Genomic DNA, 26,112 nt, shown 5'->3' with positions numbered 1-26,112 from the left:
TTGTCATTGTGGTACAAAAAACCAAATACAAATTATTAGATTATTCATAGTTCTAATTATGTTCTAAAATACTCTGGCTACATAAATAGCATAGATCCATTAAAAAGTTTATTTCCTCCCACAGCATGTTGTTGATTGTAGCGTAGCAGGATCTGGTATAGGTGTCTTCTCTCCTCTGTTACTGTGTTCCTTTTTCCTCTTGGAGAGTGAGGGGAGATGAGTGTCATCGATATATAATCTGCCAGGTTTATTTAACGTAACTAGACTTCAACAAAAGCAACCTGTTATTTTGTTGGATTATGGCCCAACCTTTGCTGCAGAAGCAATAGAGTTGAAAGAGTTCTGAAGTCTTTGCTTGCCTTGTCCTCAGTTTTAGAAAACTCTGTTCATTTTAGAAGGTGTAGCAAGAGATATGAAGTTAAGACTATAGTAACCTGTTGAGTTACAGATGGTAATAGTAATCTGTTGGTTTTATACTGAGCCAAGTGTGAAACTCTCATTTAAGCCCACTGATTTACTCCTAAGGATGACAATTATTTGTGACTGCAGTAGTTAGATTACATGTAGAGAAAAAGGGCGCATAAGGAAAAGGAAATTTTATTCAACATTTCTGTATTTTTAGTGTTCTGGTTACGCATCCTTCATTGCCTTAGAGTATCACTTGCCTATTTCTTTAATGGTATCTAACTTTATCCTTAGTATTTGACTATGTTTTGGGATAACGTATTAATTTACCACTTTCTTTTGAAGTTATCTAAACATGTATTAAAACACTGAGAATCTTTTTATTTTCAGACAAATTGGAGCTATACAGTGGTCCCAGTACTATGGTGCAAAATTTTAAACATATCTGTTTGAATAAAATTAAATGCATTTTTTACGTTTATTTTTGCTTACATATCTGGATAAGTTCTCTGTGTTTTAAATTATTATGAGAGGTTCATTCACAATTCTTATTTTATTACTTTTAGTTGCTGATGCATGGTCAAGATGAGTGGATTAGGAGAAAACTCCTTGGATAGCTTGACCAATGAGTCAAGGAAGCGCAAGCCATTGCCCTGTGATACACCAGGTGCAAGGTAGGTTTATATAGACTTCTCTCTTTTTTGTATTACGAATTTTTAAAATTATTTTTCAAGTTTTCATTGCAATTTAGAGTAAGTTCTAACTAATCATTTTGTTCAGTTGAAACAGCTTCTGTTGTGAAGATACAAAACTTTACTATTATGTGTAGATATGCCAATGCTGATGAACTATGCTCTATAATTAGACTCTTGCGGAAATCTTAATAGAGTGAACATACAAGGAATCACTGTTTCAAGGTGTGATCGCAAGGCAAAAGAAGAAAAACTTCTTGCTTCACAGAAATTTCAAAGGCAGCATCTTATATCTGGTAATTGATTTGGCAGGCCTTATTTCAGGTAGTTATGATCAGCACAGAATACTGCAATAGGTTGAGCACTTTTTTTGACTTCTGTTTCTCCAGAGCAGTTGTCGCGGAGTAGAGTGGTTTAGAAGCTGCTTAAAGAATCACCGTCAAGGGTATTAGCAGAAAGTGATTTTAATAGAAATTTATGAAAGTGCGACTTTAACAGAGTTCGATGGCAAGGTTCGCTCTATCACTTACTACATGGATGAAGCATAAAAAGGAAAATCGAGTTGGAATTGAGCTAGAATGATTTATACAGAGACCAAGGATGGAAAAGGGTAAGGGACACCTTCCCATTGAGTCATGAGGTTCGGAGAAGACCCCCTTGCTCTCTAAACTCCTGATGGAGCTTAGGTGCAGCTGGATCCAATCTTAGTCTCAGACTTGGACAGTGGTTTATATCTAATACAAAAAGGGTGAAGAAACCCTTCCATTGAGTCACGAGATGCAGAGTAGACCCCCTTGTTTTCTAAACTCCTGATGGAGTCTAGGTGCAGCTGGATCCACTCCTAGTCCCAGACTTGGTCAATAGTTTGTATCTAATGGGAGAAATACAAGGAATAAGGAAACCTTCCCGTTGAGTCATGAGATTCTGAGTAGACCCCCTTGCTTTCTAAACTCCTGATGGAGTCTAGGTGCAGCTGGATCCACTCCTAGTCCCAGACTTGGTCAACGGTTTATGTCTAAGGGATTATATGTGTTTAGCAGCAGTCTAAGGTTCATTCACAGTTTTAAGGTGGATTGCAACATTTTAGCAGCACTTAATCATTAACTAATTTAACGTTTACAAGGTGAGTGAATAGAATTTACTACCATCACAACAGTGACCTAATTACAGATTATGGTTGCTATTGGTTACCAAAGTCAATTCTCACACACGCACAGAGACAGATTTATATATAAATGTACAAAAGGTGTAGCTGTTAAAAATTCCCCTCGAGCCCAGTGAAATATTCACATCAAATGTCTTGGCATTTCTGAATGGGCAAGGGGTTGAGCCTCAGGGAGTGTTTCAGCCCAGGTCCCATTCCCAGTTGGTGACGGTCCTCCGAATATCGCAAACTCGAGAGTTCGCAAGCTCTGAGAGGTGTCCCACTCAGAGGGAGATACTGGGCGCAGCCTGCTGCGGTCCAGGAGAGTTTAAAGGGTCTCACTCAGGACCACCATTTATAGGTTCGCAAGATGATTGGCTTTAGTCATCCGTAAAAATTCTCAAGGTTTCAGTAACAATAATACCGTTCCACTTGAGCTACGACTCAGATAAAGGTATCAGGGGATGACAAATCCCGCTCTCGTCTCCCACCTGGGCCAGGCAGTAGGAGTATGTTCCCAACCTCCACTATGCAGAGTTTCTGATACGGTCAAGGGATGCTTAACTGCCTGACTCATTACACCAAGGCCCAGGTTTAACAGGAGTTTCTGAGATCAATAAGCAGGCGGGGAGGGGAATGCACCACCACACTAGTTCTTTGCAAGCTCATCTCAAATTTTGGCATTCCGTGCTGTCTTCCTGCCCCTCACTCAACTCTGTCAGAGATCGATATCTGAGGGAATCGGTTTTCCGTCCCCTGCAACCTCATTGCTTTCCACCACATGGTAAGGGTTCTGTGTTATCCTTTCATGTTCTTGTTCCCACAGAGTATTAACCTTTATTAAATTTGTCTTCAGTTTCACCAAAATACCAGGCGTCATGTGTACTCATATTTCTCCATTTTATATACGTACCCACTGTCCCATGGTAATTACCTCCATCATGCAACAGATTGTATATGAGATCCTCAGATTCTCCCTCTGTATCTCAGTATCTCTTTGTGAGTGTCCTCCATTCCAATCTCTCTTTCCTTTTCTCCAGTGTCTGTCTGTCCATTCAGGAATTCTGTTTTTCAGTTTGTCACCCTTCAGTTTGTCACTTAAAATTCTTAAAAAAACCCACAAAACCCAAACCAAACAACAATGTAACAAAACACACACACATACCTCCCACACACACTCACCCACCCCTCGTGCCCCCCTTCAGATTTACGTTTGCTGGAAGAATAACTACTACCTAGGTTTAATAGGTAGGTGTTACATGAAGTACATTAAAGTTCACAGAGCGAGCACAGCTTTTGTATGTGACGGTATGTAAGTATATGAAATGATGTTTTTGGTTCCTAGTCTGACCTGCAGTGGTGAGAAGCGCCGGCGTGAGCAGGAAAGCAAATACATTGAAGAACTGGCTGAACTGATATCTGCTAATCTGAGCGACATTGACAATTTCAATGTCAAACCAGACAAATGTGCTATTTTAAAAGAAACTGTGAGACAGATTCGACAGATAAAAGAGCAAGGTACAGTTCCCTGCTAAGCCAAAATAAATGATTTCATTTTCTTGTGATTCCTTTTCCAAAGCAGTAGTTAGTTGGGAAATTGAGTAGTGTTTTTCACAATAGCATGTAACTGACACAGTCTTCAGACTTCGACTTGAACCAAACCTTTAATATGCCTTAAATAATTTTCTGTTTAAAAGTAAGCAAGTATTTACCATCACTTTTTTTATTGGAAATCAGGGCTTTAAAACTTTGCATGGCCTTTCTTATCAGTTTACTGAAAGTACTAGGAAAGCTTGAGATAGTCCACAGAGAAACTAAAAACAGATGATATTGTACCATCAGCTGGTACAATATACCCAACTGATATGAAGAATACATACCATTGTTTTTCACTTCAAGGGACTTCATGCTTAAAAGGACTTTAATGCTTTGAAATGAATTTCTTAAAAAAATACCTAGTTTCTTATGGGGCACACTTCCAATCAGATATATTAATTTTTATTGCTATTTTTTCCTGTTATGTTTCTATGGACTTTGCTTTCTTTTCTTGTGCTGTTTAGGACATGCTTCCTAAATGTTTAAGTATGGGACTCCAATATATTTAAAATACATTTAGCTTGAGATCAAATAATTAAGTAGTGCCGTTGACTGTACTCAGGATATAGTTAAGTCAACAAAGGAGAAAATAGCAGTGCATCAAGTTTTGGTAACTTTTGTCAGCTAGTGTAAACCTAGGTTGTATAGTAATATATATATTTTTTTTTTTTTAATGGACAAGTATATGCAAAACCTGGTCTTTGAAATGTATAGTGAGGGGTATACATATAAATTTTTTTTTTAAACCCTCCTTCCTTCCCCCCACCCACCCCCAAATGACTATAGCCTGCCAGGTGTACATATTTCCTTTGGACAGTAAAGTATTAAAAAAATCAAGTGAGCTATGGTGTATATATTACCTGTCTTGGTAAATTGCCACATCTTTTGAAAACATGTTATGATGATTCTAAAAAAAACACCTTAACTTCTGTTTTTAAGGTTTTTCTCATGTAATCTAGTGTATTCTAATGTAATAATTCTGTTTTATTATAGAGTTGAATATGTGATAATCTTCCCTTAGGCTGTTGTAGTCCTCTTGTGGTCTGCTTAGCCAGCCAGCAAGTACCACAGAGCAAAGTTTACTGTTTGTTTTCTGTAATTCTGCTGCCTGGTGTGGATTCCCATTCCACCTTCCCCTGCAATCAATTTATTTAGGATATTTTGATTCTTAAAATACGTTTTTATTATATATATACACACATGTATACATACATGTGCACACACATGCACACATGCATTAACATGAGCCAAAGCCTTTTTGTAGGACAATGGTGATGGCATCTGAAAACTGTGACCAATGATAATGAGATGATCAAAAGAGAAGAGATATTATAATGAGGGTGTTTAATGGCCATTGAAAGATTCAGCAGGGATTCATCAGACAGATGATCCCAAAAGCAGCAGAAGAAATACTGTTCACAAAACAAGTTGATCCAACTTTAACTGTCAAGTCAATTTATGTAAGCAAAGGGTTTGGCATTATGTAGCTGTGACATTTTTTCTGGTCTTAAGCAACTAACAGTATATGAGACTTCCTCTCTTATTTGTGCATTTTTTTTTGCCTTTATTCACATGCTTCCTAGAATCTGGCTTGTAATATTAAAATGTGGTCTTCATATGAAATGTTGCTTTACTGAAATTGTCTTTTGGGTTTCAGGAAAAGCAGTTTCTAATGATGATGATGTTCAGAAAGCTGATGTATCTTCTACGGGTCAAGGAGTTATTGATAAGGATTCATTGGGACCTCTTTTATTACAGGCAAGTACAAATTAGGCCCTAGTAAATCCCTATGGAAACAAATACTTAAGGCAGGTGAAAATATTAAGTAAAGCCTGCAATCCTATAGTAATAAATAGTACGCAAGAAATATGTTTGAAAGGGACAGGAATAAAATCTATCATGTTTTCATAATTTTGCTGAAATTCTCTGTAGAAGGAAAGAGAAGAATAACACGTGGCTTTTTCTCATATTCTTGTGCTTTGCTTTCTCCAGCAGTGATTAGCAAATTACTACTAAAGCAGTGCATAGTAATATGAGGAATGTTCTGCTTTTTTTAGAGGATTGGCATTATAATAAATGGATGAGGTTTTTGCAAAGACTAGAGGTTTGTGATGTGTATTGGGGTTTGTGTTTCTAAATGTTGTGAAACATTTTAAACAAATGTTGCCATCAAGTAAAATAAGCTAAGAATAATTGTAAAAAAAGTACATAGCAGATACCTTTTCTTTATGCCTAGAAAAACAATCCCATATTTACAAGTCCTTTAAAAAGCACTTTTGAAACTTAACTGTTTTACATAGATATTGAATTTTTCTTTCAGTTAAGAAAATACAGTATTTTAAGATATGACTAGACCCTCTTTATCTTGTCACTCGCTGGTGGAAACGTCTTCACGTTCATCTCTTACTACTTGTTGCTACTGAATTTCTTCTTGTTTCAATTTGCCAGCTATTGAAATAATGTTACAAATTCATTATCTTGTGTTCAAATAAAGCAAGAACGAAACAAGAAGCCTGGTTATCACTGTGAAAGAGAATAGAATAACAGATGAACAGATTAATTTTTAATATTGAAATCATTCCTTACCAGACACAATTTTCCTCAGAGAAAAATGTAAAACTTCAGCTCTACCCTTGAAAAGAAATGCATGTATTGTAACTTGACATTTATTACCCACATAGTTTTTAAACTAAATTATGTTCAGAATTAGGCAGTGTGTCTTATATGATATGTTGTCATGTTAATATTTAGGCATTGGATGGTTTCCTGTTTGTTGTAAATCGAGATGGGAACATAGTGTTTGTATCAGAAAATGTCACACAGTATCTGCAATATAAACAAGAAGATTTGGTTAATACAAGTGTCTATGGTATCTTGCATGAAGAGGACCGGAAGGACTTTCTTAAAAACTTACCTAAATCTTCAGGTAATAAAAGCTGACTTACTACACTGTTACTAGGCTATTTGAAAACAATCAGACAAGAAACAACTTGTAATGGAAAACCTTTTGAAACAAATTACTTATACAAAGAATATTTGACTGCAGAAGTATGTTAATCTTGAAAAATATTACTGTGTTCTTACTAAAGCACACTACCAGAAATAAATGTGCTGGAAATTCACACTGTACTTTAGCCTTTGCAATTTGTTTACCTGTAACTTAAGCCAAGGATACTAAAAGAACACGTTGCCTAAAGCCACAAAACTATCTGAGGGAACTGCATGTTTTTTAAATATGTGAATGACTTGTCAGCTCTCCTTCAAGAGAATGTAAGCGAAAGAGGTTTTTTTACTTGGTTCTCAGTACTACTATTCTCAAGGTATAAAATTGATGGTATATTGAGAAAACATCTTAAAATATTCTTTAAGCTTTCTAATCTAGGAACAAGGTATCTAAATTAAGAACCATCAGAATTAAGAAACATCATCAATTAAGAAAAATCAGTTATGTATTGATTTTATCTGAAAATCTTTATAAGATTTTACTGTGTTCTTTTAAGTTAATGGAGTTGCGTGGACCAATGAAACACCTAGACAGAAGAGTCATACATTCAATTGCCGGATGATGGTGAAAACCTCTCATGATCTTTTGGAGGATGTAGGCAGCCACCAGGATACACGTCAAAGATATGAAACAATGCAGTGCTTTGCTTTATCTCAGCCAAGAGCTATGATGGAAGAAGGGGAAGGTAGGAAATTTTGTGGGATTACTGTGCACAAAAGAACTCTCCGAGTAAAGCTTTTTGGTATTTGGTATGTGTTATGAAATCTGTAGCTTCTGCAGTCCATTTTTAAGTAAGTAGGAACAGAATGCAAAAACTTAAATTCTTAATGTTTATACTTCCATTTTAACAATGAAGGACGCTTCAGCTATTTTATTAGATGCTTTAATAGAATAAAACAGGAGAGAAATTAAAGAAGAAACATTCTTTTTTAAATACAGATTTGCAGTCCTGTATGATTTGTGTGGCACGTCGTATCACAACTGCAGAAAGGGTATTTCCAACAAATCCAGAGAGCTTTATTACAAGACATGATCTTTCAGGTAAGAAATGTACCCAAGGTGAAGGTATGAAGGTATCTTTTTGTCCATGTGCTCTTGTTTTAAATAAATCAAGTATGTAAATAAATCCTGTATCTGTAGTGACTAGCAGAATTCATACTGAGAATTCCCAGCTGGTTTTTGCAATATACCTCTGCTGCCAGCGGGGTATAATAACAACTGTGCGATGCATTTTCTGTCTCTATGCTAGTATGCTATTGTTTGGCAGCTTGGTATAAAGCATTACTTGTGTTTTAACTTGGCAGCATTTCAAATGGTTGTCATTGTGCTTTCCTTTACACATAAGAAATATTTTAAATCATAACTGAAGCTAATGGAAGTTCTTTAGAATGCTTGTATTTTTCTGCAGTATGTGAGCTAATGTTTAAAGTGTTTTATGCTGTTTAAATTGAAATACTTATGTAATCTAGATGGGGCTTTTTCAGATGCCAGTTAGTGTTTATGATGTTCATTTGTGGATGTAGTTGGTCAGTATTTTTGAAAATTTTACTGTGTATGCATCCTTTGGGTGCCTGTAATCAGAGACTAAAGTTACTGTTTTCTAAAGCTCAGGCAGTAACCTGTGGATGCTTAACTTCCTCTTATTCAGTTATCTAAATCCCTTTGAATATTGATGTTTTAACAAGCAGCATTGTTTTCTCACATGGCAGATAGTTCATAAATGTAGCTTCTGCATACTTAAAATTTGGTGTTAGGCTGATAAACAATTAAAATGGTGATATTGGAACCTTCTGAAATGTACCATATTTATACAAAAGGATTGGCATAGTCATAAAGAATTTAACTTGTGTATTTTCTTTCCTGTTACAGGCAAACTCGTCAACATTGATACAAACTCATTACGGTCTTCCATGAGACCTGGCTTTGAAGATATAATTCGCCGGTGTATTCAGAGATTCTTATGCCATAATGATGGACAGTCATGGTCAAACAAACGCCACTATCATGAAGGTAAAAATCTGTTTGTAATGTTGGTCATACTGCTGCTCCTAGTGGCTGAATTTTTTTCTGAAAAACAAAAATGCTAGATTCTGCCTGTGTTCATTTTTTTCATATTTTTTGTTAGTGTTAATTGCTGTGACTCATATTTACAAGCTGAAGGAGGATGACCTCTTGAGAAATAGGAATTCTGCTGGAGTTACTTGGTTTTTCTAATGTGTCTCTTTTGACAATTTCCATGGAAAATATCAGATACGTGATCTGGGAGCCTGAAGTAATCTCTTTTTCCACAGATGGATATAGCAATGACAATGACAGCTATATTTCTGTAATAACATGTAATCCTTAATTATCATTAGCTTGTTATCTTTGTTTAACATTAGTTTGACTTCCTTTTTATTTTAATTCATCCTTTCTTTTGTTAAAGGATAGCTCACTAAAAGTGGTAACAGTTGTGTTGATGCCTTTTTCTTATTCAAGACACAAGGGTTCAAAATATTTTCAGTGTTCCAGTGTTATGTATTTTGCAATGCTAATTTGATAACTTTGATAGATGAAGTGAAGTACAGCCACTGTCTTTAGTAAGAAAGATGACATTTTCTAAGTTTTCTAAACTAGTCTCTTTGAAGGATTCACAAAGTAATTCAAGTAGAGGGGATATTAAATAAAGAGAAACTCATACTGGCAGCAAATGGAGTTTCCATTCCATTGGAAGTTCTTCGACTTAACCGATTAAATAAATCCTAAATTAACAAGAAATTTGGAGCTCAGATTAAAAGCAATAGTTTGCACAATTTTTTGATTGAAATAAAACTTCTAAACTTCAGAATACTTCATCTGAAGGCTGCCAAGTTTCATTTCTATTCCATATTAATTACCTGTATATTTTAGAGCAATTAATATTTAAGTGTTGATTGGTCCTTCTCCCCAAGGAGAAGCCATGGAAACCTATTAACCTAGCCTTGGAAGTCTGTTAACAAATGTAGAACTTTGCCAGCTGTGCATGGTGAGCACAAAATACTGCAGCATCAAAATATTCTTGTTTGCTTTTATCTTCCCTCTACTAATTTAGGAGAAAATGTGGAATACTTCCTTTTTCTGAATATCTATCTTGGGTGTGTCTTTTTTTTTTTTTTAATCTTTTTTTTTTTAAAAGGGTATTGTGTTAAAAATCTGTAGAGCCCATATTAATAATTCTTGGGTTTTTAAATATGAACTATATTTGTATATTTCCTTTACAGCTTATACACAGGGTCATGCTGAAACACCATTGTATCGGTTTTCTTTAGCGGATGGTACTATAGTGACAGCGCAAACAAAGAGTAAACTATTTCGAAATCCTGTAACTAATGACCGCCATGGATTTGTCTCTACGCACTTTCTTCAAAGGTGAAATCAGTAGTATCTGTTTGTCATTTAAGTGTCATAGCTTTCAAAAATATATCTGACTTGAAGATACCTGAAAAAATAGTATACCAAAATATTTTATCTGATTAAAACTCAAACAGAGGGGGAATAACTTGGGAAGCAGAGTTGCATAGCATACAGATAAATGTGTCAACCTGACATTGACACTCCCAACTTAACTGTGTGGAAGCAAGACAGTCACAGTCAAAAGAGAGGTTTTTCCTCAGTACCTGCACGAAGCCTGTATTGTGTATTCATTATTCTTTTGGGTTAACGTTTATAGTGATGAAACATTGAAAATAGAAATGCTCAGTTACATGCTTTATCTTACTCTTTTTAATTGCAGACGAATTAAAAAGACAACAAAACCCCCTCAAATGCATCATTGATGACTCAAAGTTAAATGTACCTTAAATAGCACTTCCTGTGGCCTGTTCTTGTTGATTGCAAGAATAATTGAAATGCCACTCTGGAGGGAATCTGTCTGCTTCTGGCATTAAAGTGCCTCCAGATGCTGAAAAATGAGTAGCTGAGATTGTTCAGGGCATCATTAGTGTGCACAGTAGAATAATGTCCTGCATTGACTTAGGAAGGGAGTAAAAGAAGGAAGATGTTTAAACTGATACATCTGACTAATGACTTTTCATGAAAGCCTTTTGAAGGGGTGATACTGTATGTACTTATAACTCAAATCACCTAAAGGACCAAGCACTTCTGTAATGAATAAATGAGTGGCATGGCTTAGTTCTGCTTTTGTGGAAGCTTGAATTCTCACTGCTATTTTTGAGAAAATATTTGGAAAATTACTTAATAATGTTATTCTGTCTTTGTAGCACTTGATTCCGAATGAGGTTTTAATTGTTTTCTTGGGATTTCTGGGGATGTTGTTGAACTTACAGAGAACAAAATGGATATCGGCCAAATCCTAATTCAGCTGGGCAAAACATCAGAACACCTGTGGCTGGAAACACAAATTCTGTTGGCGGTCTTATGAACATGTCGCCTGGTCAAGGCATGCCAATCCAGAACAGGAACTATGGTATGGGAGATCCCAGTGCAGTGGGTCAGCTCAGCAGCGCTCGATATGGAGGCCCTGGTAGTATGGGGCCAGCGAACTCTGGACCCGGAATGCAGTCCTCTGCTTATCAGAACAACAGTTATGGGTTAAATATAAGTAGCCCACCACATGGTAGTCCTGGTTTAACTTCCAATCAACAAAATCTAATGATATCTCCTAGGAATCGAGGGAGTCCAAAAATGAGCTCACACCAGTTTTCTCCAGTTACAGGTATTTTATTTTTGCTGTATGCTCTTTTTTTTTTTAAAAAAAAAGCTATCTTTTCTCACTTTTATCTGAATTCCATCTCTCATCCTTTTTAACAGTTCTATATGACCTTGTATGTGTTACTTAAATGTAGTATACCTAATTTTATGGTAAAAATTTATTTTAAAATAGTTAACTCAATGTGGCAGTTGTACATAATCCAAAGGAAAAGTAGATACAGGCAGTACTGTAGTCTAATAAGTTTGATCTTTGTAATGTGATACAGGTATGCACTCTCCAATGGGATCTGCCAGCAACACCGGCAACAGCACTTTCTCTAGCAGTTCTCTTAGTGCTCTTCAAGCCATTAGTGAGGGTGTTGGAACTTCCCTTTTATCAACACTTTCTTCACCGGGTCCAAAATCAGATAATTCCCCAAACATGAGCATAGCTCAGCAAAGTAAAACGAGTACCCAGGACTCCAAAAGCCCTTCTGGTTTGTATTGTGAACAAAACCAAGTGGAAAGTTCCATCTGCCAGTCAAACAGCAGGGATCTCCTTAGTGAAAAAGATAGTAAAGAGGGAAATCTGGAGGTATCTGAAAGTCAGAGAGGACCATCTGAAAGCAAAGGGCATAAAAAACTGCTTCAGCTACTCACGTGCTCCTCAGATGAAAGAGGAAATTCTACAGCATCAAACTCACCTTTAGACTCAAATTGTAAAGAATCTTCTACCAACGTGACTAGTCCTTCAGGAGTTTCCTCGTCAACATCTGGAGGGGTATCTTCCTCCTCAAACATGCATGGGTCGCTCCTGCAAGAGAAGCATAGGATTTTACATAAATTGTTGCAGAATGGTAATTCTCCTGCAGAGGTAGCCAAGATCACAGCTGAAGCTACTGGTAAAGACACGTATCATGATGCTAGTAATACAGCCCCCTGTGGAGAAGGCACTGTCAAACAGGAACAACTGAGCCCAAAGAAGAAGGAAAACAATGCTTTACTAAGATATCTGTTAGATAAAGATGATGTCAAGGACTCGCTTTCCAAAGAGTTGAAGCCTAAAGTAGAAAGTGTGGATAATAAAATGGGACAATGCAGTAGTTCTACAATTCCTACTTCTAGTCAAGAAAAAGAGATGAAAATAAAAACGGAACCAGCGGAGGAGGTACAGTATAATGTAAAATGATAGTAGTGAACAAACCAGTATTTTCTTATTACAGTGAATGGCTAAATATAGAACACTCTTTTCAGTATGTGTGTGTAAACATTTCTAAGAAAGTTTTGTGCAAATGATATGAAACTATACTCTCAGGTTTTATTGTAACTGAAAAAGCACAAGGAAAGTGAACTACAGGATATGTATATAACCAAATGTGCTGTACTGAAGTCCTGGACTAATGTTATCTTTAAGTTATGATATGATTAAGCTACCATATATTTACAAATTATTCCTTAAAATCGGATCTTTAACATCTGCTATTTCACATAGTACATGTTTATTTTTATGGCTTATTAGGAAATAGAGCTGTAACTGCCTCTGTAATTAATTGGCAATACAATAGGTAAATAAATACAAATAAATACAAAAGGTAAAACATGATTTCATTTTGAAAATATAAACAATACACAGAAATGTGTAATACTTAAAATAGCTATGGATTGGCTTTAGTTCATTCACTGGTCTTTTTTTTTTTTCCCTTAAACGAGGGAAAATGTTGTTCCAAATACATGTATATTCAGCATTCAAATAAATATTTATGTATATTTATTTGTTTCAATGTTTCTAGAGTTGAAATTCCAAGAAGTGTCATGATATAGCAAACTATATCACCATGGAACAACTCTCATTAAAGCCGCAGTACACTTTTTAGGGACAGCTGTTCTTAAAATTATAAAGTGTAGATAATGTTTCTTTTGTATTTAGTTCCTAAGTCACATTTGGAACTGCTTCAAAGTAAATAGCACTGGTCACTATGGCAGAGTTTATTGAAAACATATTAATATCTTAGAACTTGGATTTCCCAAGTCAGTAATAACTATGTAAATAAAAAATTACTGCACAATTTTTATATTAGCTAATGGCTGACTATAAATGAAATGCCTTATAACATTTTTTTGAGTACCACTCACGGAAAAATCACTAACAACTGTGTACCCAATGCGTAGTTTCAGTACTTGCTCCTGAGATCTAATTAACATATTCAGAGAAGCTTGTTTTGTGAAGATATGAATCCACTATATATGCAATTCTTTTTCTGTTAAAACTGCATCTGATTTAAAGACAAATTTTTAAAGAAGGTTAGGGCTTCAATTGACCAGAAAAGTCTGCAGGTACTTTTCATGTGTTGTTGTGTTTACCAGTGATCAAATTAGGCTTTTTGTGTATGACAAATACATTATTTATCACTGAATGGTATACATTCTTGATGTTGTTTGCTCTCATTAGTGTTTTTATCTTTGTAATTTATGATGACCGAAATATTTATATTCAAACGTGCTTTTCGTTTTATTTATGTGTACCTCCAGTTTCTCCTAATTCTCAAAATTAGCCAATGAAAATGCCCTAAAAAAATGTAGCTAAATGATATTTGAAGTTCTTTGGAAATTGAGAGATAGCCCAAGGTACTGTCGGTGAACTAAAACATTTGCTTCCCAGTTATATCTTTTAATATTAGTGAGGAGCTAAATAAAAGCTGAAGGATAGCCATATAACCTTTGTATTTTACTGCATCTTTTTCAGATGAGTGGAGACTTGGATAATTTGGATGCAATTTTAGGTGATCTGACTAGTTCAGAGTTTTATAATAATGCAATGTCTGCAAATGGAAATAACCTTGGAACAAAGCAAGCGTTATTTCAAGGAAATGCCCTGTTGGGTAAGGAATTTCATCTAATATCACTTTGGTTTTAAAATTAGGGTTTTCTTCTTACTTGATGTAAACATAATGCATCCTCAAATCTTTAGAGAATACTTTCTTGAGCTCCTATATCTTCAAGGACAAATGTAATGCAAAATGGCTAATGATGCTTTCATAGGCTATTATGTACACTAATAGCTGTCTTGACAGCACTCATCTACTATATACACAATGAATAACGTTAACTTCAGTTCCTTATTTTATGGTATCTTCTGGGTTTGTCTAACATAGATTTCTCAGAGACGAGACATCAGGAAAAATGTTTTTTGAGTTGTAAATTAAAATTGAGAATTTTTGTTCCTTACAGATGACTAGGGAAATAATATGGGATTGGTGGCAAGCTTTTGATTTCCCACTTACTCTATGTGAAAACATCTTGTATCCTGCAAATTCTAATCAGTACTCTTCCTTGACATTGAAAGGAATGTCCTTACTTAGTAGGAAGCTGAGTAGGAGGGAAAGATAACCTTGCTAATAGACCAGCATCATCGCAGTTGTCAATTCCTTTTATAATGTTGGTCAACTCTTGATTATTTAGGGCAATAGATTGCTGAGGTAACCTAAGGAGGTGAAACATGGATAATGAAAAATGTAAAAACGGGTACAAGAACACGTAAGGCCACTGACACTATTGGCTGTGGAGCCCAGTGATTTCTGGGTTAATTAGTCCACGTAGTACACTGTGCTCAGGAACACACTGCATCTGGATTCAATCTGTTCCAAACAGAATCATTTGACTTGTTTCTATCTCCATGTCAGAATTATCCAAAGGCTGGGCAGTCCACTCATATATATCAAGGAGCCTGTAATACTAGTGTGTTTCAAAATGTTAAAAACATGGTTGTCGTGGTTTAACCCCAGCCAGCAACTAAGCCTCACACAGCCACTCACTCACTCCCCTCTTGGTGGGATGGGGAAGAGAATCAGAAGAGTAAAAGTGAGAAAACTCGTGGGCTGAGATAAAGACAGTTTAATAGGTAAAGCAAAAGCCGCATGCGCAAGCAAAGCAGAACAAGGAATTCATTCACTACTTCCCATCGGCAGGCAGGTATTCAGCCATCTCCAGAAAAGCAGGGCTCCATCACACGTAACGGTTACTTGGAAAGACAAACACCATCACTCTAAATGTCCCCCCCTTCCTTCTTCTTCCCCAGCTTTTTACTGCTGAGCATGACATCATATGGTATGGAATATCCCTTTGGTCAGCTGGGGTCAGCTGTCCCAGCTGTGTCCCCTCCCAACTTCTTGTGCACCCCCAGCCCACCCGCTGGTGGGGTGGGGTAAGAAGCAGAAAAGGCCTTGACTCTGTGTAAGCACTGCTCAGCAAGAACGAAATATCCCTGTGTTATCAACACTGTTTTCAGCACAAATCCAAAACATAGCCCCATATTAGCTACTATGAAGAAAATTAACTCTATCCCAGCCAAAAGCAGCACAATGGTTAATTACAGAATTTAAATTAAAATGAACCTTTTTATGTCTAGGGCCAAAGGGAACTGCATTTGGCTTTTCCTGTAAAAGGTCCTACCTATGTACTCAAAATGTGATTTGTGTAGTGAGAACATAAGCAAAATAACTATTCCTGGCTTGTTTAAGGTCAGATATATGTGCCCATAAATAGATGAGACTTATTTAAGTTATTAATGGTACTTTCTATTTAAAATGTACAGCTGCATGCATCTTTTAATTCTTTAACAGGTATGAGGAGTCCCCAGTCTGTGCAGACTACCCGCCCACCTTTCAACAGAGCCATGTCTTTAGACAGCCCTGTGGGCTCAAGTGCTCCAGTGAGGAATGTCAATGCATTCTCCATGTTACAAAAGCAAAACTTGATGGGTGGAAGTCCAAGAAGGATTGAAAACCAGGAAAATTTTGGAGCAAATCTGGGTTTGTTGATTGTGTACAAATAGATCTCATTATAAAGGAAGAAGCTTTCATGTAAAAAATGTTGCAAGATTATAGTATGAATTTTGGTTAGAAGAAACCTTAATGTTACCTTATGTAAAGAATATTAATTTTACCATCAGCATATAAATACTTTTTAATTACTATCCCTAGCTAAAATTATAAGAACGTAAGTGTTTACCATCATATGTATTATTACCAGTACTTTACTTTTGTTTAGGAGTTAAATTATTTTTTACTATTCCGAGTTTTGAAATTATCATACGTTTTTGATATATAGAAGCAAGAACAGGTCACGATGGCAAGAACAGGTCACGATGGCAGTCAGTCATTAATATTTTAAAATATATTCAAATTAATATAGTTGTTTGATGATTTAGAACTTGGCATGGTAAGCTTTAGATGCTTTTGTAGGAGTTCAGTGAATTGCTCTGTCATTGGTAGGTGTCCTTGTTGGTAAACCAAAACAAAACCCCATAAAAATAATTCTAAAACCAAAATATGTAATGTATTCTAGATGAAAAATTATTGTATTTTCTGCTCTTCATTATAGCAAGTGCTCCCAACAGAAATGTAGCGATGAATCAGCATCAGTCAGGAGACTGGGGTTTGCCAAACTCAAAGGTGAACAGATTGGAACCTACAAGTTCTGCTTCAATGTTGAGACAAGGACCTGAGTTTAGTGCGTCCCTTCCCAGACCCACAGTGGGTGGCTCTATGTCTGGGCTGCCCGTTCGCTCTAATAGCATACCTGGTACAAGACCAGTGCTACAACAGCAAATGATTCACATGAGTAAGTTCTTTACTTTTTATTGTCCTACATAGCACAGTTTCACTAGTTTCTTAGTAAGCATTCATCATTGGAATCTTTTCAGTTTTGGTAGAATACTAGCTTTTCAGCCAAAGGCTTTTTGAGGTAAAGACTGTTACTGTTCACTGACTGGGACTTCTTGGTGTTCTTTTTGTTTTCTTCTGGTGATACCTGTGTGTTTCATATACAGATTATTCATGCTGAAGTCTCCAGATTTTGGGGGGATCATTTCTGTGCATTTCTTTACTGCAGTACTTCTCTGCTAAATTCCAGGAACTAAATGTCATCTATGATTATATTTGAAGATACTAGTGTTCTGATTAATTTAATTCATTGTACTTGATACAGATTTTTTTTTTTTCCTGTTTACTTCTTGGTAATCAGGGGTTTTTAAAGCTTTTTCTTACGTATTTCAAAATTCTTCTCACATGGAGTATCCAAATTTCATATAACACCACATTGCAAAAACAGGTTCTCTTTTAAGTATTCATGTTTGATGGGAGAAAATAAGCTGCATGTCTAAAATATGAAGGGAATCTTAAAGCCTGTGGGTTTTTTCCGTTTTATATCTCTAACAAAGGTTTAGCCTAGAGCTGAAATTGTCCTGTCTAATGTGCCAAGGCCGGCATGTCCAAAAAGGGCCGAAATAGACAGTAGCATTCCTTTTTTCCTTTTTTATCATGGTAGTTTACCACGGCCGTTACCAGTTCTTTTAGACAGACTTATTGTTTCAATGTGACGTGGATATAAGGCTAAATCAGGAAGAAATTTGTGCAGTCCTGAGTCAGAATTCCTCAGCTTAGCTTCCTAGAAATCGTTATTGCTAGGTGATTCCTACAAATATTGGGAAATAATGGGATGACACAAACTCTCCTATGTAGTGCTGTATGTCTCTGAATAGGTAGAAGGAAGGCTGTACTCCCGAGGAGTAAAGTGTTGTTATGTACCTTCTGTTTCTTTTGTTTTTCACCCTGTTTTGGAATTTAAAATGCCAAATGTTGTTGTCACTTAGATAATGTATATTTGCTAGTACCCAGATTTCATTGGCCAGAAAACTCAATTTTTTTGGATGTAAAGTTGCTGTATCTGTCAAGTTCCTATTTTAGGGGCTTAAGGATTAGAAATAGCAATTCTTCTCTAACAGGGTAGCAGCTTTAGATCACTGTCATATTTAAATCTGTGGTCTATTATATTTCCAAAATTACCTTGAGTGTGAGTTTATGTATGTATAGACCTTAAAACATGCTAATGGAAAGCTCGTGAAGCTGCTTGACAATTTGTGTGATCGTTCACAATGCTTTATGTGAACACTGGGAGAGCAAGATGACACCTTTTGTTTTTAAAAAACACACAATTGTTTTACCTCACAGGGCCAAATGAGATAAACATTGGCATGGGGGGGAATCCGTATGGACAGCCAGGACCATCTAACCAACCAGGATCGTGGCCTGACAACATGCTGTCCATGGAGCAAACATCGCGGGGTTCACAAAACAGGTAGAGTTGGGGAAGGTTTTAAGATAAGTTTAAATACAAGTGTTCACTGTTTGTCAGAAGAATTTAAGACCTGGAGAAAAATTGATGTAGCATATACAATGGGGATAACAGTTTGGAGTCAGAATCTATTTCCCTTCCTGCTGCTGATATGACACTGGATATCTTTTAACCCAGCTCCACAAAAGGCATTGCTAACAAAATCAATCAATCCTTGAGTTGGGAGGCACGGAAAAAAGAGGTGGGAAAATCTGAAATCATGTCTCTGTGGCACATCCAGAAGCCAGGAGAAAACAGAATTTACGTGTGTTCAAGGATACATGGCAGTTGACTGGACATTTTATGACCTAAATTTGGGACTTAAGTGCTTAAGTCTTACTTCAGTCTTCTGGGTGATTATAGTACTTAATCATCTCTAGGTCAATATATTATATAAAAACTATGTATATGCCTTTATAATGGTTGTAATGTTTTTATATTTATAGACAGTTAGTTAGAAACTCTTTGGATGACCTCTTATGTCCGGCACCAAATATGGAAGGCCAGAATGATGAAAGGGCACTTTTGGATCAGCTGCACACATTGCTGAGTAATACAGATGTAACAGGTCTGGAAGAAATTGACAGAGCATTAGGAATTCCTGATCTTGTAAACCAAGTAAGTAAAAAGAGATTTTGGCCATCTATTTTCCAAAAACCTGTATTATTTTGTTACTTGAAAAGAAAGTGAAGAGGGCCTCCTCACTCACTCTGTCTCCTCACTTCCTTGTCTTCATTTTCCTAAATCTGCCTTTGGAAGCATCTACATTGAGTAGTGATTAAATTTCTTGTGCATTACAAAAACATAAAATGGCATCTTCTTATCTATTTTAATATGCCTTGGTATATAGTGTTTGGGGTTTTTTTGTGTAAATCATTGTAATTCTATAAGCAGAGAATTGTGTTGGGTTTCTTTAGTAAACTATTGTCAACTGAGCTTGGGTTGTGAAATATTTGACTGGCAGTGACGTGTTAGTGAGTAGGACACTTCCATCTCCTCCAGTTCCAGCTTGAATGTGCATGGCTAGCAAATAGAAAAAAGAAATTCTATGAATAATTTGCAACTTGCTATAAACCACAAAATCACACTGTCATTTGTACAAATAGCAGTTTAAAAATGCGGAAAGGCTTGAATAATGATACTGGTCTGCCTATGTACGCAGTGTACAGCAGAACTGATTTTAAAAAAAAGCTTACTATTATTAATAATAACTTTCGCTATTTAATTTGTCTGGAGACAAAACTAATAGTAATCTGTCCATGCTGTGTTCTACCCAAGAAACTATTGGTTGTTGTATGCTGTGTTACCTTTATTGTTTCTTTAGGAATTCCTACTTAAAAATATACTGCTAGTGAAAACACTTTTGTATCTGTTGAAGGGACAAGCTTTGGAACCCAAACAAGATTCATTTCAAGGTCAGGAATCTTCAGTTATGATTGACCAGAAGCCTTCGTTATATGGTCAGCCTTATCAAGGGCAAGGGGCAGCAATGCCAGGAGGTTTTAGTAACATTCAGGGACAACAACCATCCTTTAATTCAGTGATGAATCAGATGAGCCAACAGAGCAATTTTCCACTTCAAAGTATGCATCCTAGAGCAAATGTGATGAGACCTCGAACCAATACACCAAAGCAGCTCCGCATGCAGCTCCAGCAGAGGCTTCAGGGGCAGCAGGTAATCTTTTGCTCCTGCGTTTACACTTTCTTCTTGTTTCAGAATGGAACAAGGTGCACACTGAATTGTGTTGCTTCACGAATATGAAAATTGCCATTACAGCAGACGATTGAAAGGACGGATCTTTCATTTTGACAGTGCTTTTCACGCTGAGTGCCTAATGGCTGTAGGAGTGAAAGAACCTTTATCAGGACAAGTGTTTCTCCTTCACCAGCCTCCTTAGCTGCAGATTGGATTGGTTCCTGCAGCACACATTATTGCTACTTAAAACAGTAATACTGTTGTATGACGTAGCTCTGGATAATCTCTTTATACATGTTAAGATTTAGTATTTTTTCTGAATCTCACTGATATCATTAAATGGGCAGCTGCATTTCTTCTGTAAATCAAATGTTACTTTCTTTTTCACTGTTTCCTAACCAATCATTTGGGCTTATTGAAATACGGGTTTGCTATCTATTTATTGATTTGATGTCATTTTAGGTATTTTCTTAGGATGAAAGGTGAGAGAGTAGATACAGCCACGTAGATCTTAACACTGGGTTGAAAGCACTGCTTAAAAAACTGCTGCATGATTTCAGCATTGAATTTCCCTTGTGAAAATGCAGTCCTGATATCAAATACAATGTACAAATAAAACTCGAAAAACTGAGAGAGTGCTGTGTGACATGGAATGGCAATTTTTAATCCTTAGGAAATACTGTGTTCTCTCTTGGCTGTTCTGTGACACTAATTAATCTGTATGGCTTTGGGGTTTTGTGATGGAGAGGGAAGGAGACAGAATTTTATTATTTTAAGCAAAGCTAGTGGTTATACCCTTCTGCCCAAAACATGATTTGGAACAAATAGATAGTTTGCTATATATTTATTCTTAAAAAGTGCTAATTTAAAGGGAAGAAAAAAAATAAAGCCGGTTAGTGCTGCACTGTTTGGAGGGTTTTTCTTTTTGTGTGTGTTTGAGCTGCTTAACCAAATAGTTTGGTACTTCAGGTACATCAAACAAGGCAAAAAATAACCATTGCATTTTATAGATTCAAGATTCTGTAAAGAATGTTTTTTGGAGGAGTTGCCATTACTTTGTTCAGTATACTGGTATTTTCAAGCTAATAGTGCTAAAATGTCTTTTTCCAAGTTTATGAATCAAACCCGTCAAACGCTTGATATGAAAATGGAAAATCCAGTCAGTGGTAATAACTCAGTGATGAGACCAGTCATGCAGCCACAGGTGGGATCACAGGTAAGTAATTACTACGCGAGCTATATGAAATAGTAGTTTTTAAATTGACACATCTTTTACACATCTGTTTAGAATCTGGACCTTCTTTCGTGGTTCCACACCATTCCTTTTTGGTTTGTTTTTTGCCCTGTACAATTAAAACCAGGCATTTTTTTTACCTCTTACTCATGAGATTTCAGAGGGATTTGTTCATTAGGTCATGCTATCAATACAGTGTGCCAATAGGGTTTTCCGTGTAGGACATGATAGCTAATCTACTTTATCATTTGTTTAGCACTAATGACAACTTAATGAAAACCTTTGTCTGGTATTTTGATGATTTTTGTACTGGCTGTGGGTTTTCTTAACTTTCTGTTCTGGTAATGGATATGCTTAGAAAGCGTGTAAGTGGTTTGATTGACTCTGACATGATTTCATTTGTAAAAGTGTTTTCTAATACGATTTTTCTTTTCTTTGCGGGATAGCAGCAAGGTTTTCTTAATGCTCAAATGGTGGCTCAGCGTAACAGGGAGCTAATAAGTCATCATTTTAGACAACAGAGGATGGCAATGATGATGCAGCAGCAACAGCAACCTCAAGCCTTCAGTCCGCCACCAAACGTGACTGCCTCAGGAAGCATGGATAGTGCTTTGACAGGCCCTCCAATGGCTCAAGTTCCTCCACAGCAATTCCCCTATCCACCTAATTACGGTACTAATACTAACATGTTTTTTTCTGTCTGTCTGGTGTTCTTTTTCCCTTTCTTCATTTATTATTAATCCAAACTACCTAAATACCAATCATTCTGAAAAATGGAAAATACTTCTACAAAAAAGGATGACTTTTTCCCTTCCCATCATTGCAAGAAGATAAACTAAAAGTAATCGGTGATGATAACGGAAGTATATTGTCTGTCCTTCACCTTTTAAGGAATAAGCCAACAACCTGATCCTGCATTTAGCAGAGTATCAAGCCCTCCCAACCCAATGATGTCATCAAGAATTGGACCCTCCCAGAATCCGATGATGCAGCATCCTCAGACAGCAACAATGTACCAGTCCCCTGAGATGAAGGGCTGGCCGTCGGGAAGCGTGGCCAGGAGCAGGTAAACTTCACAGTTATAATCTGTAACTCAAAAATTGTCTTTCATTTTGTTGAAAGTAGAAGCTATGTTAAATAGCTTGTAGTAGGAAAAGGATTTAGAAGAGGGAAAAATAATTCTCTCTCTAGTGTCTGTATTGTCCTTGGTCCTGCTCTGCTTTAGGAAATAGACTGATTAAATGTATTTTACGCTTAGCTCCATTTATTCATATTGGACCTCTGCAATCTTTGTAACTGGAAGCACCATTCAGTCTTTGAATATTGAAAAAATAACTTGGGGGGAAATACAAAAATTCAGAATAGTATTACAATGGACGGTACAGCCCTACAGAAGCCTCCAAAAAGGTTACAATAGGAAATGCATACACAGACTTCTGTGCGTATCTAAAAATTCAAAATTCCTTTTGAGAGGGAAATTTCTGTTTCTGTGTTAAACAGATATTAGGTAGAAACAAGTAAATGTAAAAATAGTTTTATCTTTCACGTGTTGACAGCTGGTGCAGGGAAGGCAATACATCAATGTGTAAACTTCTTGGAGGGTAATTTTATTTGTTGTTTTGTGCTTCAGTTCTTTCCCACAGCAGCAGTTCAGCCATCAAGGTAATCCAGCAGCGTACAGTATGATGCACATGAATGGCAGCAGTGGCCATATTGGACAGATGAATATTAATACCATGCCTATGTCAGGGATGCCTATGGGTCCAGACCAGGTAAGTTGTACATAAAGATTCATGAAAAGATATGTTGACTCTTTTCTCATTGAGTACAGTTTGCTTCAAGCTATTCCTCTGGCACAATCCTGTTCTCAGTTATCCTGTTTGTATTTACATCTGTGGACCTACCATTCGCATGTCCCAAGAGATACCTTATTTTTGATATTTAAATCAAATCCATGATGAACCCAAGCTGTATGCTGTGATTAGCTATTGATTTTGAAGTATCATAGGTAGGATCAAGGCTTAACTGCACAAAGGATGCTTAAATACTTCTGAGCCTGGAGAAACCCCAGAGAGCAAAACATGGAGATTGTGAAAAGCATCTTCAGCAGATGTAAAAGATTATATATAATGGCTCTCATGAGTCAGACCAAGAATCCTGGTAGCACAGTATCCTTCTGGCAGAAGCTGATAATGATACTTACCCTTATAATACCTTACAATAGCTTGTGTATGCATAGCAAGAAACTATGGAAAATTTAGGCCCCTTATTTAAGGGAAAAATGAGCTAATAACAGGCACTGCAAAGAAGGCTGAAATATTAAATATACTTTTGCTGTAATCTTTCCACAAAATACCAAGGGATAAGCAACATAATACTGAGATAGAAAGTACCTCATGAAATTTTGTCTAAGGTACCTAAGGAAGCAACCAAAATAATCTGAGGACTTCTGGTGGATAAATAAGATATTGGAGGACTTTGGTATAACAAGTACCTTTTATAAAGAGGGGAAAATGAAGGTGAAATGTCAGATTTTCCAAACCCACATGTCATACAGTGAAGATACCCAAATAACATGTTTAGGAAATTCTGGGACAGCATTTCTTTTCTGCGAATTTATCTTCAAAGTGGAGCACTAAAATGCTGCTATTCTGCTTAGAAATTGACTGTCAATACTTTCCTCTTCAAAATGCAGTATGTTGACCAGTTTTTTCAGCAAAGGTGTTTTTTATTTCTCTGATGATTATTTCTTCTTTTCTTTAACAGAAATACTGCTGACACCTAGAACCATATCTTCAAACAGGAATGCGCTGTATTAATGATGCACTAGTATTATAAAGGAAAGCCACGCATTCTTCACAGCAACTAGTACTGGCCTTACGGAAAAAAGTGATTTTTCCTGTTAATCACCATGATGTCCTAAGTTACTTCATTCAGAGAAAAAAACAAAACAAAACAAAAAAACCCCAACAAAAATACATTTTAGTAGAAGCAGTCTCTGTATTACTGTATATTGTGGTGTACAAAAAAAGGTCATAAATATTTTTGGCGCTCTGCCTCTAGAAATGTGAATTTGGCAATGGCATTTTAGTAGATACGATGGGTAGACTCCTGGTATACCTTGTCTATTTACTGTAGCTATCCAAAGCCCTTCAACTACAGGCAGACAAAAGTGCCTGGAGAAGTCACGGTGGTAAGAATTTTCTGATTTCTCTAGTAACAATATCTGACAGAGAATGTAGTTCCTAGCCTTGACTCTTTTATATTAATTCCTGAATATAAATGCTGCTTTTAATCTCTTACCCCCAAGAGTCAGGATATTCCAAGCAAAGTAGCAGTGCAAAATGAATTGGCACATACTAGTCCAAAATCCTGTCCATTGAAGCCAAGGGGTAAAAAGAGAGGATAATAAATTTAAATTATTTAAACACAATTGTGACTAATATTTACATATTGATGTGCAGCTGAGTGCACTTTATAAAAGACTATATAATGGATTAATGCAATATCTTTGATAAGGACTTAATATGAAGGTAGGGTGTACTCATGTTCCTTCTCAAACACAATCTCTTAAGAATTATTTGAAAAGACTGCATAATACAATGTTTTCTGTGTATGGAAATTAGAGCAATAATCTTTCATCTTTTTGAAAATAACTTCAGAAAACTCAAGGCAAGGCACTGCAGTCTGAATCAGAATTTTGCAGTCTTTTTGTGAATAAATTTTGTAAATATGATCTTTAAGATAATGTATTATATATATGACTTTTGTAGGTCACTAACTCATTTTTGCAGAGTTTGTGAAACTAAATATTTAACAAAATTGATTTCTGTAAACTCAGTGTAGTTGAGGTCCAAATAGAATTTGTTTTTTTTCTTTTAATTAAATTTAATGACTTTTAAGCTGGGTGACTTTGGCCCACATCTTTCTCTTCTTTGGTCTTCAACACTTCATTTATTTTTACATCTTTAACATATAGCTTTTTATAAAAGACCAGTCGTTAAATGCTTTCTCCACCTGTGAGCACTTTGTTACATTTCTTTTCACATAAGGCAATTTGACAAAAAGGCTCTGCGTTGTAAGATGTTATTGACTTGTCATGACGGTCATGTCTTTCTGTAATATGTTGCCTTTTCAGTTGATGAATCAGGATTGTGTCTTTTTTGGTCAATTTTAATGAACTCTAAATGTTCTTCAAAGAAGTTTGTCTGTTGCAAAATATTTGTTGTTACATGACATCCAGAATCTTTAAGGATATTAAGCCACACTTTAACCAAATGTCTGCACCTCATTGGATTGTTTTAATAGTAATGAATGTATTTTCTAAGCAGGTTTCTCTCATATCAGTATTTAAGTCTGGTTACAAATTTATTCATATTATTTGCTGATAGGTTCCCCCCCCTCCCCATTTTGGTTCCTTGAAATGAAGATCGCTTTGCAGTTTTTCCAGTTTCAGGCAGTTACAACAAGTCAAACCTCTAAACTTCCATAAAGGGATGACCC

The 26,112-nt window shown here is 36.2% G+C and overlaps 1 protein-coding gene across 1 annotated transcript; it reads left to right on the top strand.

The window, feature by feature from the left end:
* Positions 1 to 984: 984 nt before the first annotated feature.
* NCOA3 (nuclear receptor coactivator 3) lies at positions 985 to 24,871 on the top strand. Its single transcript, XM_009581929.1, has 21 exons — positions 985 to 1,079; positions 3,587 to 3,759; positions 5,495 to 5,595; positions 6,589 to 6,763; positions 7,338 to 7,526; positions 7,781 to 7,882; positions 8,711 to 8,851; positions 10,081 to 10,228; positions 11,146 to 11,534; positions 11,797 to 12,677; positions 14,253 to 14,388; positions 16,129 to 16,321; positions 16,893 to 17,128; positions 18,517 to 18,643; positions 19,126 to 19,297; positions 20,058 to 20,354; positions 21,487 to 21,591; positions 22,059 to 22,281; positions 22,501 to 22,675; positions 23,240 to 23,381; positions 24,376 to 24,871. Exons 1-21 carry the CDS (start codon positions 991 to 993, stop codon positions 24,385 to 24,387), a joined length of 4,206 nt encoding a protein of 1,401 aa, XP_009580224.1. The 5' UTR covers positions 985 to 990; the 3' UTR covers positions 24,388 to 24,871.
* The last annotated feature ends 1,241 nt before the right edge of the window (positions 24,872 to 26,112 follow it).

Source organism: Fulmarus glacialis, unplaced genomic scaffold, assembly GCF_000690835.1.
Source record: "Fulmarus glacialis isolate BGI_N327 unplaced genomic scaffold, ASM69083v1 scaffold10697, whole genome shotgun sequence".
Classification (NCBI taxonomy): Eukaryota; Metazoa; Chordata; class Aves; order Procellariiformes; family Procellariidae; genus Fulmarus; species Fulmarus glacialis.
This window is presented reverse-complemented; position numbering and strand designations above follow the sequence as displayed.

Bases quoted from the DNA above. Each gene is read 5' to 3' on its own strand.
- NCOA3 (XM_009581929.1), top strand. From the start codon at position 991: ATGAGTGGATTAGGAGAAAACTCCTTGGATAGCTTGACCAATGAGTCA. The intron at 7,527-7,780 runs GTAGGAAATTTT...TTTTAAATACAG, and splicing joins TATGATGGAAGAAGGGGAAG to ATTTGCAGTCCTGTATGATT. The intron at 10,229-11,145 runs GTGAAATCAGTA...TTGAACTTACAG, and splicing joins TCTACGCACTTTCTTCAAAG to AGAACAAAATGGATATCGGC.